The 14,421-nt window shown below is 50.7% G+C and overlaps 1 protein-coding gene across 1 annotated transcript in view; it reads right to left on the bottom strand.

The window, feature by feature from the left end:
• Positions 1–720: 720 nt before the first annotated feature.
• The window catches only part of TMCC1 (transmembrane and coiled-coil domain family 1), an 85,354-nt gene continuing 71,653 nt past the window's right edge, over positions 721–14,421 (bottom strand). The window contains 4 exon segments of the mRNA XM_075321570.1: positions 721–2,350; positions 5,844–5,979; positions 7,618–8,312; positions 8,650–8,910. Of these exon segments, the coding sequence (XP_075177685.1) occupies positions 2,036–2,350; positions 5,844–5,979; positions 7,618–8,312; positions 8,650–8,910 (1,407 nt within the window). The 3' untranslated portion in view covers positions 721–2,035.

Genomic DNA, 14,421 nt, shown 5'->3' with positions numbered 1-14,421 from the left:
CTACTGTGCTAGGATATCACAGGGTCCTACTATTTTGCAATCTCAACATCTACTCAGGAGGGGCATCAAGGTGAACTACATCTGTACAAGGGCACAAATTGGGACTTTTGATGTGCTGGGGCAGAAAAGGTGCCCAACCCCTGCACTAAGGCAGCACAGGGGTCTACTAGGCACTCTGAATCACTACTGTGCGGGGGTCTCCACAGGAAACAAGTACTGTGCAGGAGCAAAATGGAGGACTACTACTCTGCAGTGGCTCAACAAGGGGACATTATAACTGTGCAGGGCAGAAAGTGTTTATGATGGTGTAGGGAGCACATTATTGCTGTGTTAGGCCTAAATGGGGACACAATACAGGTTGGGGGCACTATTATTGTTTGATAGGGATCAAATATACAGCACTATTACTGAGCAGGGCACCACATGGGGTTGTTATAACTGTCCGGGACGCTGTGGATAGATATAGTGTGTACAGGGTGATAAATAGGTGAGGGCGCAGAAGACAAAGATCGGATAATAGTCTGCAGGGTTGAGTAGTGTCTGGAGGCCGTCACCACAGCGGTCTGGTCCTGATTAAGGAGAACAATTCCAGCCAGATACGACGTCACCAGCAGTTCCTCCGGTCAGACGAGGGAACGATGTCCTAGTGGCTCATTAAGCAGTCGCAATCAAAAAAAAAAATTAAAAAATAAAATTAAAAAAAAACCAGACAAATGTCCATAGCGTTCTTTAAAAACATGACTTTTATTCCACGCTTCCCACTCCAAATAATAATTATAATATTAAACAGGATATAACAAACCTCCGTACACAGCAGGAAGGGAACACTGTACCGAGCGAGCGCTGCTTCCAGACACACGCACTCCGCGTCTCCCACAGACACCACTACTGCCCCCTAGTGGCTCACAGCAGCACGAGCAGCTCATAAAAAAAAAAGTGCGCCAATTGATCGATTTTTGCCTCTCTACCAGAGGGGCCTGGATAGTGCTGCGGAACGCCCCTCTGGCAAATAGAATCACTGCTACCGTAAAATATTAAAGAATAATAAAAAAAAAAAGAAGTAGTCAGGAAATACTGCGCTCGCATTTATACAAGGGGTGAGGAAGGCAGATGTCACCTCAAACGACATCTTGAGCAGCAAAGGGGTTGACGTGGCGGCTTTCTCCGTCTCCTTCTCGATTACCCCTCTCCTCACTTCTCCCGGAGTCGCGGCCGCCTGCGATCTCCAGGAATGTGTCGCCGTGGGTGTTTCTAATGCATTAGGTAGGGCGCTGCGTTTCAAGTTCTGCTCCAGCCAGGACAGGGTTAATCAAATTGAAGAGAAGATTGAAGTCCACGGATTCAATGAAAAGGCAGTTTGGACCCCCCCACCCATCACCTGTTTTTCCACTTATTGACCTCAAAACTCTAGTTGCAAAACAATTCATCCCCCACTCCCCGAGAGATGGACGCAATAAGGCACTTGGGCGAGTTGATGTGCCCGGGTCAGGAGGGTGGCAGAAGCAGGCTGGGGTGCCTTATTGCCACAGCTCAGCGTCCATGTCAGGCCTTGCTGCGTTCAGAGCCGCCCCTGGACACAGACCCGGGTGACAGGGGTGCAGGTGCTGGAATAGCGGAGTACACAACATATTGCAGCACTCATCCTTCAGTCGTAGGGGAGACCCCTCCCAAAAAAAAAAAAAAAAAAAAAAACACGTAAAAAGTCCAAAATTCTCCCACAATGTAAACAGTACACTCTCACGTCCGACTGCCCCTCAGTCCAACCCAGGAACTGCAAGTCCCAAAGGGCAAACATTACTCATGTTGGGGTGTTGCAAAATGCCCATTATGACCCTCCTGAATTTTAAGGCGTGAGGAGGAGGGGGCAGTGTGAATTGGCAGTTATCCAACTCAAAATGGCCTCATTTCAAGGACTATCCCTGTGATCAGAATTGGTATGACCCCCCCTAGGCACAGGCTAGGTGGGCTCTCCCAATGTATCTAAATAAAGACTGTACCATCCAAGTCCCAATCTTGGGGGTGTTAGAGAGTCTGGTTATCTCGGCGGTGACAGCAGTCTCTCCAGGTAACCAGAGAATGAATCTGAGTGTTTGTATAGGAGTGCGGCCAATAGGACCAGGAGCAGCGTCCCCAACGTCCGGCCACGGGTCTTCAGTAACGGGACCACACAGTTGGCCACAGTGGACACAAACACCAGAACCACAGCCATGAGGGCCAGCAGGATGTTGATGAGCTTTCCCAGAAGGTTGCGAGCCGTAGCGTTCTCCAGTCCCTCCAGCTGGACCACCTGCTGCTGCTGTTGCTGCAGCTCCATCTTTGAGATCCTGGTCTGACAAGCTTCTAGCGCCTCCTAGGGGACAAAAAAATACAATGTTAGATGTAAAGAATCAACAGTGACAGCTTCCAACCTGCAAATCCACAACTGACAGCCACAGTGCTGCAGCTTTCCTGCACCATGTGTCTGATTCACTAGTGTAAATGCGCCTGGATTTCATTGCGTTTTTAGCATTTTGTGCCATATTCATATTTATTTGCACCTTTTTTTAATGTTATTTTTAACTTAGTCTTTTTATTACAATATATGTTAGATATAGATATATACACTATAGATGGCTATAATAAAACAAGCTAGTGCATTGTTTTGTTCAAATATTAAAATATATATTCTAATTATATAGTAGTTTTAGAATATACTGTATATTTTTAATGACACATTATTAAAATGTATTAAAAATTATATTACACAGTAGATTCTAATAAAATACTAATATTGCATTTTTATTAAAATGTAATCATTCTTTAACACACACACATATACATACACATACATATATACATATACATATACATACACACACACATACACACACACATACATACATACATACATAATTCACACAAAACAAGGAAGCCGCGGAGACACCATCACATGTTTCTCAATGTATATTTGTGTGTATATATTTCTGTATATTATAGTGTAACAAAAAACTATTAAAATGTATCATTAAAAATTATATTACACAGTAGATTCTAATAAAATACTAATATTTTTATTAGAATTAAAAAATATTAGTATTTTGTAATGATGCATTTTTATTAAAATGTAATCATTCTTTATCTCACACATACATTTTGCATGTGTGTGTATGTGTATATATATATATATATATATATATATATATATATATATATATATATATATATATATATATATATATATATATATATATATATATATATATATATATATATACGGTATATATATATATATATATATATAATTAGTGTTTGTATATGTATATAGCGTTTGTGAATATTTCAAACACCCCCCCCCCAAACAAACGCTAGTTTCTGCACCATTTTACTGTATAGAGCCCAAACTAGATCAAATACTTAAGGGTTTACTACTGTTTCCTTCAGCTGCTAAAGATGAGTGACAAATGTTTCTGCAGTTGGCGACAATATCGGTCTGCCCCACAGAGGATTGTGTGGATACATCTGTAGGAAACCCTCATCTGTGATAAGCATTAGGGTGTGATCACACATGTTGGATTTGCACAGATTTACTCGAGGATCCACAGCATAGGCTGACTTGCCCTTCCGCAGTGAATTTGCAGGTCGATGTGCTGCAGACCCGTGTGAGGATTAGTCCCATGCGATGAGGACTAATCCTTGGCTTTTCCATACAGAATGTATGAAAATATAGGGCGGCTATTAATTCTTGCAGATTTTCTGCAGTAATCCAACACAGATTAATTTTCCAAAACATGTAAATGTCAGAAGAGTGAATCGATTCGCAGGATCTTAGTACAGTAAGGTCGACAGGAGCCCCGCGAACCTTCTACACACATTGTGCCGGATCTATTAATCAGACATGGACTACTGACTTGGCCACTAGTTCTGCAAATTTTAATTTGCTCATCTCTAGCGAACAGCGAAACTAAATCACCATTCACATGCAATGGAGGCGGCTTGTCCTTCGATATTAAACCAAAATGCATGTCAAATACACAACATGTGAATAGACTCTTAGTGAATGAGGGGTCAAAGGAGAAAGGGGGTCAAAGGGCGGCAAAGGGGCGCGGCAAAGGGGAAAGGGGCGCGGCAAAGGGGAAAGGGGGGCGCGGCAAAGGGGAAAGGGGGGCGCGGCAAAGGGGAAAGGGGGGCGGCAAAGGGGAAAGGGGGGCGCGGCAAAGGGGAAAGGGGCGCGGCAAAGGGGAAAGGGGGGCGGCAAAGGGGAAAGGGGGGCGCGGCAAAGGGGAAAGGGGGGCGCGGCAAAGGGGAAAGGGGCGCGGCAAAGGGGAAAGGGGCGCGGCAAAGGGGAAAGGGGCGCGCAAAGGGGAAAGGGGGGCGCAAAGGGGAAAGGGGGGGGCGCAAAGGGGAAAGGGGGGCGCGCAAAGGGGAAAGGGGGGGGCGCAAAGGGGAAAGGGGGGGGCGCAAAGGGGAAAGGGGGGGGCGCAAAGGGGAAAGGGGGGGGCGCAAAGGGGAAAGGGGGGGGCGCAAAGGGGAAAGGGGCCAAAGGGGAAAGGGGGGGCGCCAAAGGGGAAAGGGGGGGGGCTCCAAAGGGGAAAGGGGGGGGGGCAGCCAAAGGGGAAAGGGGGGGGGCCAGCCAAAGGGGAAAGGGGGGGGGCCAGCCAAAGGGGAAAGGGGGGGGGCCAGCCAAAGGGGAAAGGGGGGGGGCCAGCCAAAGGGGAAAGGGGGGGGCCGGCCAAAGGGGAAAGGGGGGGGCCGGCCAAAGGGGAAAGGGGGGGGCCGGCCAAAGGGGAAAGGGGGGGGCCGGCCAAAGGGGAAAGGGGGGGGCCGGCCAAAGGGGAAAGGGGGGGGCCGGCCAAAGGGGAAAGGGGGGGGCCGGCCAAAGGGGAAAGGGGGGGGCCGGCCAAAGGGGAAAGGGGGGGGCCGGCCAAAGGGGAAAGGGGGGGGCCGGCCAAAGGGGAAAGGGGGGGGCCGGCCAAAGGGGAAAGGGGGGGGCCGGCCAAAGGGGAAAGGGGGGGGCCGGCCAAAGGGGAAAGGGGGGGGGGCCGGTCAAAGGGGAAAGGGGGGGGGGCCGGCCAAAGGGGAAGGGGGGGGCCAAAGGGGAAGGGGGGGGGCCCAAAGGGGAAGGGGGGGGCCCAAAGGGGAAAGGGGGGGGGCCAAAGGGGAAAGGGGGGGCCAAAGGGGAAAGGGGGGGGCGCAAAGGGGAAAGGGGGGGGCGCAAAGGGGAAAGGGGGGGGCGCAAAGGGGAAAGGGGGGGCGCAAAGGGGAAAGGGGGGGCGCAAAGGGGAAAGGGGGGGCGCAAAGGGGAAAGGGGGGGCGCAAAGGGGAAAGGGGGGGCGCAAAGGGGAAAGGGGGGGCGCAAAGGGGAAAGGGGGGGCGCAAAGGGGAAAGGGGGGGCGCAAAGGGGAAAGGCCAAAGGGGAAAGGGGGTGGGCCAAAGGGGAAAGGGGGGGGGCCAAAGGGGAAAGGGGGGGGGCCAAAGGGGAAAGGGGGGGCCAAAGGGGAAAGAGGGGCAAAAAAAAAAAAACAAAAAAAACAAACTTTGTTTTGTACTTCATTTCTGGAACTGAATGCAGATAAGGCTAGCTAGTGGCTCCCCTGAGCAATTGGAGCTGTAATGGGGGTCAATTCATTGATCTGCATTGGCTGCACTGGAATATATGGATGAATGGCAATGCAGTGTGATGAGCTGCTCTGCGCCATAGCACAAGTTTCCATCAATATTGTACCTTTATAGTGAGTGATCTATATGGACTGTATTGCAGCTGTCAATGTGAGACTAAAGCCTTACTATAGACCCGAATGTCAGCAATGAATGATGTAAAACAACGTAGAAGCCGCAGGTCCATAACCGTGCCCCTGCTGTCTCACCTGGATGTCTCGCGCCCTCTCGTAGGACTGGTAAGCGATTTTCTCTTCCATGCTGGCCAATTCCTGCTTCAAATTGAGGATCTCATTTTGGTGCAGCTCGGTCAGGTCGTTCAGCTGCTCCTCCAGCCGTTCACATCTAAAACAGAAAAAAAAAAAAAAGTTAAGAAATCTGATCCACAGATTCACTAGTCAATTGGTGCAATTTAGAAAAATATGCAAGAAATACAAATACTGGGAGAATTACAGGTCAGACTGTTCATCAATGAAGTGCTCAGGACTTGCTGGGAGCTGTGGTTTCGCATCAGAAAGAAATGCAACGGCTCAAAACCACAAACATCCCATAGGGATAGGTTATCAGGTCATTTCTACAAAAATCGCCACTAGGTGGCGCTACAACCTCTTGTACATATAATGTCATATATAATTATGTAGATCAATTTGAAGATCTAAATGATAAAAATTAAAAAAGTGGCATAAAAAGGGGAAGTCCAGACACAAATCTAAGCCCGATAAATGATCCCTTTAAGTAAGACACAATTGCTCGGGACTTGGTGTAAGGATCTCTGCGTCCGTAGAATAAGTTTTTACTAATTAGCACAAACACGGGAACAAGATTACACTGAACATCATGTGCCGGGAGGAAAAGGTATAAAAAACCCAAGACATTTCGTAACGTTAATGACCGGATTAATCAGAAGCCGCAGCCTTTATAGCTTCATTACTAAATTACACAGCGCTGACTAACCACGGAGATAAGCGTCGTCTTATAAATAATGCATATATACATGAATAGCTCATGGGAATCCGCGGCAGTAACGTCACCTACTAATAGCAATTTACATGACTGGACAGTATACTCATCACCTGAAATCCTCTGTGCTGTCAGCGACCTGCCTCTTCTACTATGTAACTGTCTGTGACCTCTCACAAGAGCCTCACACTCCTTTCCTAAAATACTCTGTGCTGCTGAGGACCCTAATCCTTTCATTAGGCAGCTTTCAGACTGACGTACTATAAAAGCAGCACACTTGTCTCCTGACATACTCTGTGCTGCTGAGCACTTTGTCTTCATCACTGTTACTTTGCGCTGTCACATTCCTCCCCTTAAATACTCAGCGCAGAGTATTTAAGGGGAGGAATATAACAGCAGTTACATTCCTCCCCTTAAATACTCTGCGCTGTTATATCCTCTGCTGCTTCTACTATGAAACACTCGGTCTAATTGTCATTAAGACCTATACATCAATCTGCTGAAACACTCTGTGCTGCTGAAGACCTTGCTTAAGATAAGCAGGCTCTTCTTCTGAAATACTCTGTGCTGCTACACACCTTCCTTTTTACACTTTGTCTGTACCCTCCCACAAAAAAGGTTCACCCCATCTGCTGAAATGCTCTGTGCTGCTGAGCACTTTGGCTCAGTCACTGTTACATACTTCCCCTTAAATACTCAGCGCAGAGTATTTAAGGGGAGGAATATAACAGCAGTTATATACTATATAAAACTCCGTGCTGTGATATACTCTGCTGCTTCTACTACGGTATGAAATGCTTGGTCTATAACGGTTATCAAGATCTATACATCAGTCTGCTGAAACACTCTGTGCTGCTGAAGACCTTGCTTAAGATCAGCAGGCTCTTCTGAAATACTCTGTGCTGCTATACACCTTCCTTTTTACACTTGATCTCTACCCTCCCACAACAAAAGGTTCACCCCATCTGCTGAAATGCTCTGTGCTGCAGCTTCTTCCACCCTTTTGGTGCTGCCGGCACTCACCTGTACCGCTCCTCCTGCAGGGACTGGAGGATGAAGGAGTAGTCACTTTGATACCGAGTCCTGAGTCCTTCTAGAGACTCCTCCAGTTGGTTTTGGGTTTCCCGCATTTCCTGGATTTCCTGAATCACCATCTCAAATCCCATCAGTCCTTGCATATCCAAGGTGTTTGTTCGTGAGCTGCCCCCTCCTCCCCCGCCGGGTCCTCCGCTGGTACTGTTAGCGCCCAGTGAGCCCGAGGTGGCGCTGGAGCAGTCCTCCTCGCTTCCGTATTTGGGACTTGCCTGAAACATATTCATACCCGCCAGGCTCTTCCCATGCTGCGCCCCATCCTCCCCTTGGCTGGAGGACAGGCCGGTGGTATCGTCCAGGGATGAAATGTTGTCACTGCTGCCGAATCTGTTCCGTAACAGCGAGGCGATCTCCCGTGGCTTGGACGCCACTGCCCCCGCGGCCGAGTGAGTGGCCTGGGAGAAACTGGAAAGTCCACCCCTAACGCTGCCCACCACCCCTTCACTGAACCCGGTCACTCGGGCCCCGACATCCTTCAGACCCTGGTGCATATCTCTTAAGACATCCTTGGGTTGGCGTGCGATTCCGTTCTGCTCCACCTCGCGCAGCTTGCGGTGGTAGTGCTCCAGCTTCTTCTGCAGCTGCAGGATGTTCTGAGACGACTTCTGGTTCTTCTTCTCAAACACCTGAGGAACAGAAGAAGGAAAGTCAGGAAACGTGACCCCATGTGCGTGACATAATGCTGCTGACATATCGAAATAAATCATCAGAACAGGAGAGGGGATGCACCGGTAACCATTAGTAGTGTGTGCCTAAAGACCCTTTTCCCACACCGGTATTATGGCCGGAACATGGTAGGTGGTCATGCAGCTTCTTCTACAACATGATAACTATTGGATCAGAGGGACGGGGTCCTGATACTGTGACGCTGGATGATATGTTCCCATCCACGGGAGGTCCGTATAAAGGAGGTCTCATCTGCGGTTGGCCTGGGTGGAGATACGTCACATTGTGGGGTCTCACCTGTTTGATCCGTGCGCCCTGCTGTCTGTCCGCGTTGTTCGCCAGCTTCAGGTACTCTGCCACATTGTCGTCTCGGGCCGTTTGCTCGATCTTGATCTGTTCCGTTAGTTTCAGGATCTTCTGCTGCAGCTGGAGGATGGCCGCCTTGGTCCGCTGGGGGTCAGGGGTCCCATCAACCGTGTCTGTGGCCAACATGCCATCCACCCCCGAGGACACCATACTGGACGCCTGTGTGAGGCCTCCCCCTTCTAGCCGGTCGAGCTGTTAAAAGACAAAATGATCAAACATTAAATTTCCAATATGGCAACTATAAAAGCAGATAAGTTGATTGCAAAAAAACGACAAAGTCCATCAACATCTCATCAAAAGTGAACTCTGGATACGGCACTTCCAGTACATGACATTAACCAACACTATAATTAGCAAAGGAATTTATTAATTTTAAAGTGGAGTTTCCCTCCCAGGCAGCCGGTGGTCACCAGGGAAGCACGGGAGATCCCGCAGCCAGGGTCCTTCTCCGGAAGACATGGGGTTAAGCGTGCGTCTTCCTCAGGAGACATCTGGGTAATTGTATTAGCGCAGGGTGGGATTTTCTGATCGCCACCTCTGTGTAATCCTGTAAATCTGGCAGCAGTCAGTGGTCAGAGGGCTGCAGGGTGGATTAGAGGTGCCAGGCCCCGGTGAACAATGGGCCATTCTCAGTGGTGAGAGGGGAGTCTATAGAAGCCCCTGATACTGGGGGTAGGAACTCGCACTTAACTCTTTGATGCTTATCCTATTTCTTACTGGTTTAAGGCAGTTCAGAGGATCTGGGAAAACTGGAAATAGCGGTCAGTGATTGTGATCAAAGATGGCACCTGTGCCCACTGGGGAGAGACACCAGTCACACACTGACCGGTGTCAGCCTCGTACAAAAGCAGAATACAGCAGATGAGCATTACCTAGACACAGTGTGCAGTGATGGTGCTCGGGGGACACCGGACCACTGTGCCCAGCGAGTGACACCAGACCACTACGCCGCCACTCTGCCCAGCGGGTGACACCAGACCACTGCGCCGCCACTGTGCCCAGCGGGTGACACCAGACCACTGCGCCGCCACTGTGCCCAGCAGGTGACGCCAGACCAATGTGCCGCCACTGCGCCCAGCGGGTGACGCCAGGCCACTGTGCCCAGCAGGTGACACCAGGCCAATGTGCCGCCACTGTGCCCAGCGGGTGACACCAGACCAATGTGCCGCCACTGTGCCCAGCGGGTGACGCCAGGCCAATGTGCCGCCACTGTGCCCAGCGGGTGACGCCAGACCACTGCGCCGCCACTGTGCTCAGCGGGTGACGCCAGACCAATGTGCCGCCACTGTGCCCAGCGGGTGACGCCAGGCCAATGTGCCGCCACTGTGCCCAGTGGGTGACGCCAGACCACTGCGCCGCCACTGTGCCCAGCGGGTGACGCCAGGCCAATGTGCCGCCACTGTGCCCAGCGGGTGACACCAGACCACTGCGCCGCCACTGTGCCCAGCGAGTGACACGAGACCAATGTGCCGCCACTGCGCCCAGCGGGTGACGCCAGGCCACTGTGCCCAGCAGGTGACGCCAGACCACTGCACCCAGCGGGTGACGCCAGACCACTGCGCCACTGCACCCAGCGGGTGACGCCAGGCCACTGCGCCCAGCGGGTGACGCCAGGCCACTGTGCCCAGCGGGTGACGCCAGGCCACTGCGCCCAGCGGGTGACGCCAGGCCACTGCGCCCAGCGGGTGACGCCAGACCACTGCGCTGCCACTGTGCCCAGCGGGTGACACCAGACCCCTGCTCTGCCACTGTGCCCAGCGGGTGACGCCAGGCCACTGTGCCCAGCAGGTGACGCCAGACCACTGCACCCAGCGGGTGACGCCAGACCACTGCGCCACTGTGCCCAGCGGGTGACGCCAGACAACTGCACCCAGCGGGTGACGCCAGGCCACTGCGCCCAGCGGGTGACGCCAGGCCACTGTGCCCAGCGGGTGACGCCAGGCCACTGCGCCCAGCGGGTGACGCCAGACCACTGCGCTGCCACTGTGCCCAGCGGGTGACACCAGACCCCTGCTCTGCCACTGTGCCCAGCGGGTGACGCCAGGCCACTGCGCCCAGCGGGTGACGCCAGGCCACTGCGCCCAGCGGGTGACGCCAGGCCACTGCTCTGCCACTGTGCCCAGCGGGTGACACCAGACCCCTGCTCTGCCACTGTGCCCAGCGGGTGACACCAGACCCCTGCTCTGCCACTGTGCCCAGCGGGTGACACCAGACCACTGCTCCGCCACTGTGCCCAGCGACGTCAGACCATTGTGCGACCACTGCGCCCAGCGGGTGACGCCAGGCAACTGTGCCGCCACTGCACCCAGCGGGTGACGCCAGACCACTGCACCCAGCGGGTGACGCCAGACCACTGCGCCCGGGTCAATGTGCTATTATTGAGCCTAGGTGACGCACAATCACTGTGCACTGACCAGCACCTATAGGGGAATACACTCACCATTGTCACATGGGCACAATGTCATCATTATCCTCAGTGGTACCCTGCCCTAACATACTGATAAAAGTTGTGTACAATGGTGGCACACTGCTATCCTTGTGTCTGGATGACTGATCATTTCGATACTGGATGAAAATGTTGCTCCAAGTGACCTGTGAAAGTGACCCATTCATACAACGTACCACCCTGATGACTGTCTCCCGGGCATAACAATCGTAGCCCCTAGGACACAAGAGATGCCACAACTGTTCACACTCTCCTGGCACAACCATCCCGCACAGTTCACACCTTTACTGACAGCAGAATCCTCACACTGCCTGTAACCCAGTGCCCTAACCCCTGTTCCCTCCGCACAGTGCCTCCCCACTGCTGGCACTGCCCGCTGCTCACCTCCTGCTTGCGTAGTCTCAGTATTTTGTCCCAGTGCATATCTGGCTCCTGCCGCCTGCTGCATACTCCAGGCTCAGCTGCTTGTGAGCACAGAGGTATCCTCCACCTGAAACCGTCAATCATTGGGATGAGCTCCTGCGCCCTCCCCACGAGGCGGGACCGCCACCGGGCAGGAGGTGAGGTAACCCTTTACTTCCCAGAGAGATCCCAGACAGTTTCACTGTCACATGAATCATATTTTACCTCCATAGGGGACAGGGGATCTAAATTTCACAGATCTCTGGTCTGAAGAGCTGACAATCTGCCACTCCGCTGTAAACATATGAATTATTTCTCTTACGGGACTTTCAGATCATTCCTATAATCTGGCACTCGTAAATAAGTGTTACCCGTGCCCCGCTCTAGGGCACCACACCGGAAATGTGACTATACAGACACACTGACAGCTAGCAATCGCATCAGCCAAAACAACTGGTCAGCGACTATCCTGCCCCTGTACAGAGGTCACTGGGACATGTCAGGACACAGCGCTACATACATTTGCTCACCAGTGTCAAGATCTCTGCTTGCTGTTAATTGGGCAACCAAAAGGCTGAAACTAGTTACAGTCCTAAAGGTGAAACAAAAAAAATCTTGCCTCTGTTTTGCAATGCACACAGACTATGCTGGAAGGTATTGCAATTTGGGGTGAAACCACGTGTGATCTTTGTCATACTGTTCACACCTTCCGGATGAAAAATATAGTCACAAGTAGCATATTGGGGGGGGGGGGGGTACACAGCTGTATATCCAAAAACTGCATCACAAAACAGAAAAAAAAAAAAAAAAAAAATTAAAATAAAAAATGGTTTCACCAAGCAGTAATTGCAGCATAATAAGTGCACCTTAGGGGTGTACTCACGCGTTGGGATCAAATTTTTAGGTTTTTTTTTTTTTTGCAGAGATTGGTTCAAACATTAGCCAAATGTTGCAGCTTTCCTAAAATTTTGGTTAAAATTTGCACTGATGTCACAGTTGAAGATTTGTTAGGGTACGTGCTCACGATCAGAACCCGCTGTGTCCTAGATGCGGCGGGTCCTGACCTGCGGGGCCGCGAGTCTCCTCCACAATCAGGGTTCGGGTCGCTGCGGTCTTTTGCTTGTGTTCTCCCCAAGAAGGACGCTTGCGACTCCACAAAGAACTGACATGCTGCAGCCTCGGAAAACCGCACCGCAGATCAGTTTTTGATGTAGGCCATACATGCACAGTAGGCATGGGATTTCTAGAAATCCCATCCACTGTTCTTGTACTGTACAACGCAGCGTTTTGGATGCAGCGAAAAAACGCTACATCCAAAACGCTGTAAACACTGATCGTGGGCATGGGCCCTTACAGTGACTTCCAGTCTAGACCAGCAGTGGACATCTGTATCCAGCCTTGCCGGTTTTGTTATAATGCATCAGTGTCGGTAACAAACATCAACCTGAATGCCAATTGTCCGGACTACACTCCGTTGTATCAAAACCAAAACGGATTTCTAACAGTCTTTAGCCTCTTGATGTCTGCATAGTTGTTTCTATTCACTGACAGCAAGCAGAAATCTTACAAATAGTGCAGAATTGAAAAGTAAAAAGGTGCACAAAAAAAAAAAAAAAGTTACAGAACTTCAGCCAAGCTCATTGGTTTATCAGCGTCCCATAGTGTACCGCACAGCCCCAGCCTTCCAGTGTCCATAATCCAACCCATGAATGTTCCCATGTGATAGCGGATTAATTCTGGGGTATAATCCCGTTATGCAAAATATGGAAACAATGTCTTCTTGATATAGGGTTATATAATGCAAGGGAACAATGCGACTAGTGTAAACCAAACACATAATCCTACTGCCGTCCATGAAAATCCTATTTATGGGGCTGCGGTTTGCAAGCTGTGGCTCTCATGACATGGTAAATCTCACTGCCAGCATGCTGGGAGTTGTAGTTTCACCCCTGTTGGGGAGTCACAGGTTGCAGATCCATGATAAAGTGTCTTTTGCCAGAAGTGGGTTGGAGTCCAGAGCGTTCTGACCCCATTTTCTAGAATAAATGGTTTATGCTCATGTGGGGGCCCCCGATGTGGGCATAGCCGTCACATTCTTGTGCATCTGCCAACCTGCTCTCAGTCTTGTACAAAGCTTCTCCCCTTCATGAATTATGGGCAGAAAAATAAAAAAATCTGCCTCCGGGATCCATTCGAGCTTCACATTTAAGACACTACTACAGTTCTCAGCTGTTGGGAAGTAGCACCCCAGTTCCATAGATGAATGACGGTCACGAACCTCATGTTCTGCAGCAGCTGCAGTGACCAGCTGCCGTCCCTAAAAGGGCCACGCCACCCACAGCGGTCTGCTCATCAGGACATATCCCCATCAGGTAGACTCTTCCACAAACCTCTGAATGAAGTTTGGCACAGATTTTTTTCCTCCCAAAACTGCCAGAATTTGCTGCAAATTCCTTCCCTACACCCCCCCCCCATTAATCTGACATGGCTGGATGTACATTGCTGCTTTAGATAAGTCATTAGACTAGATATGTGAATGAAGTGGATGAGAAGGCTGTAAAGGTTAATGTTTGCCCTGAGGGAGAAAGGGTTAAAAGAAACTACTTCTCTCATGACATCATGGTGATTAGTGCACAGCTCATGTTTATGGCATGAAAACAGCAGCTCAGGGAGGGAGGTGTGGGGACACGGCTGATACCAGAGGCGGAAGTGACTACAACTCCCAGCAAACATCACGGCTCGGCGCCCCGGGCAAACATCCTGGATCAGGACACCCAGAGTGCAACACATAACCTGCACAGACATGGCTGCCCCTGCCGAATACATAGGCACGAGCGCAACATGTGAGCGCCAGA

This window comes from Anomaloglossus baeobatrachus, chromosome 8 (assembly GCF_048569485.1).
Source record: "Anomaloglossus baeobatrachus isolate aAnoBae1 chromosome 8, aAnoBae1.hap1, whole genome shotgun sequence".
NCBI lineage: Eukaryota > Metazoa > Chordata > Amphibia > Anura > Aromobatidae > Anomaloglossus > Anomaloglossus baeobatrachus.
The sequence above is the reverse complement of the archived record's forward strand: the minus strand, read 5'-3'. Positions and strand labels throughout refer to the sequence as shown.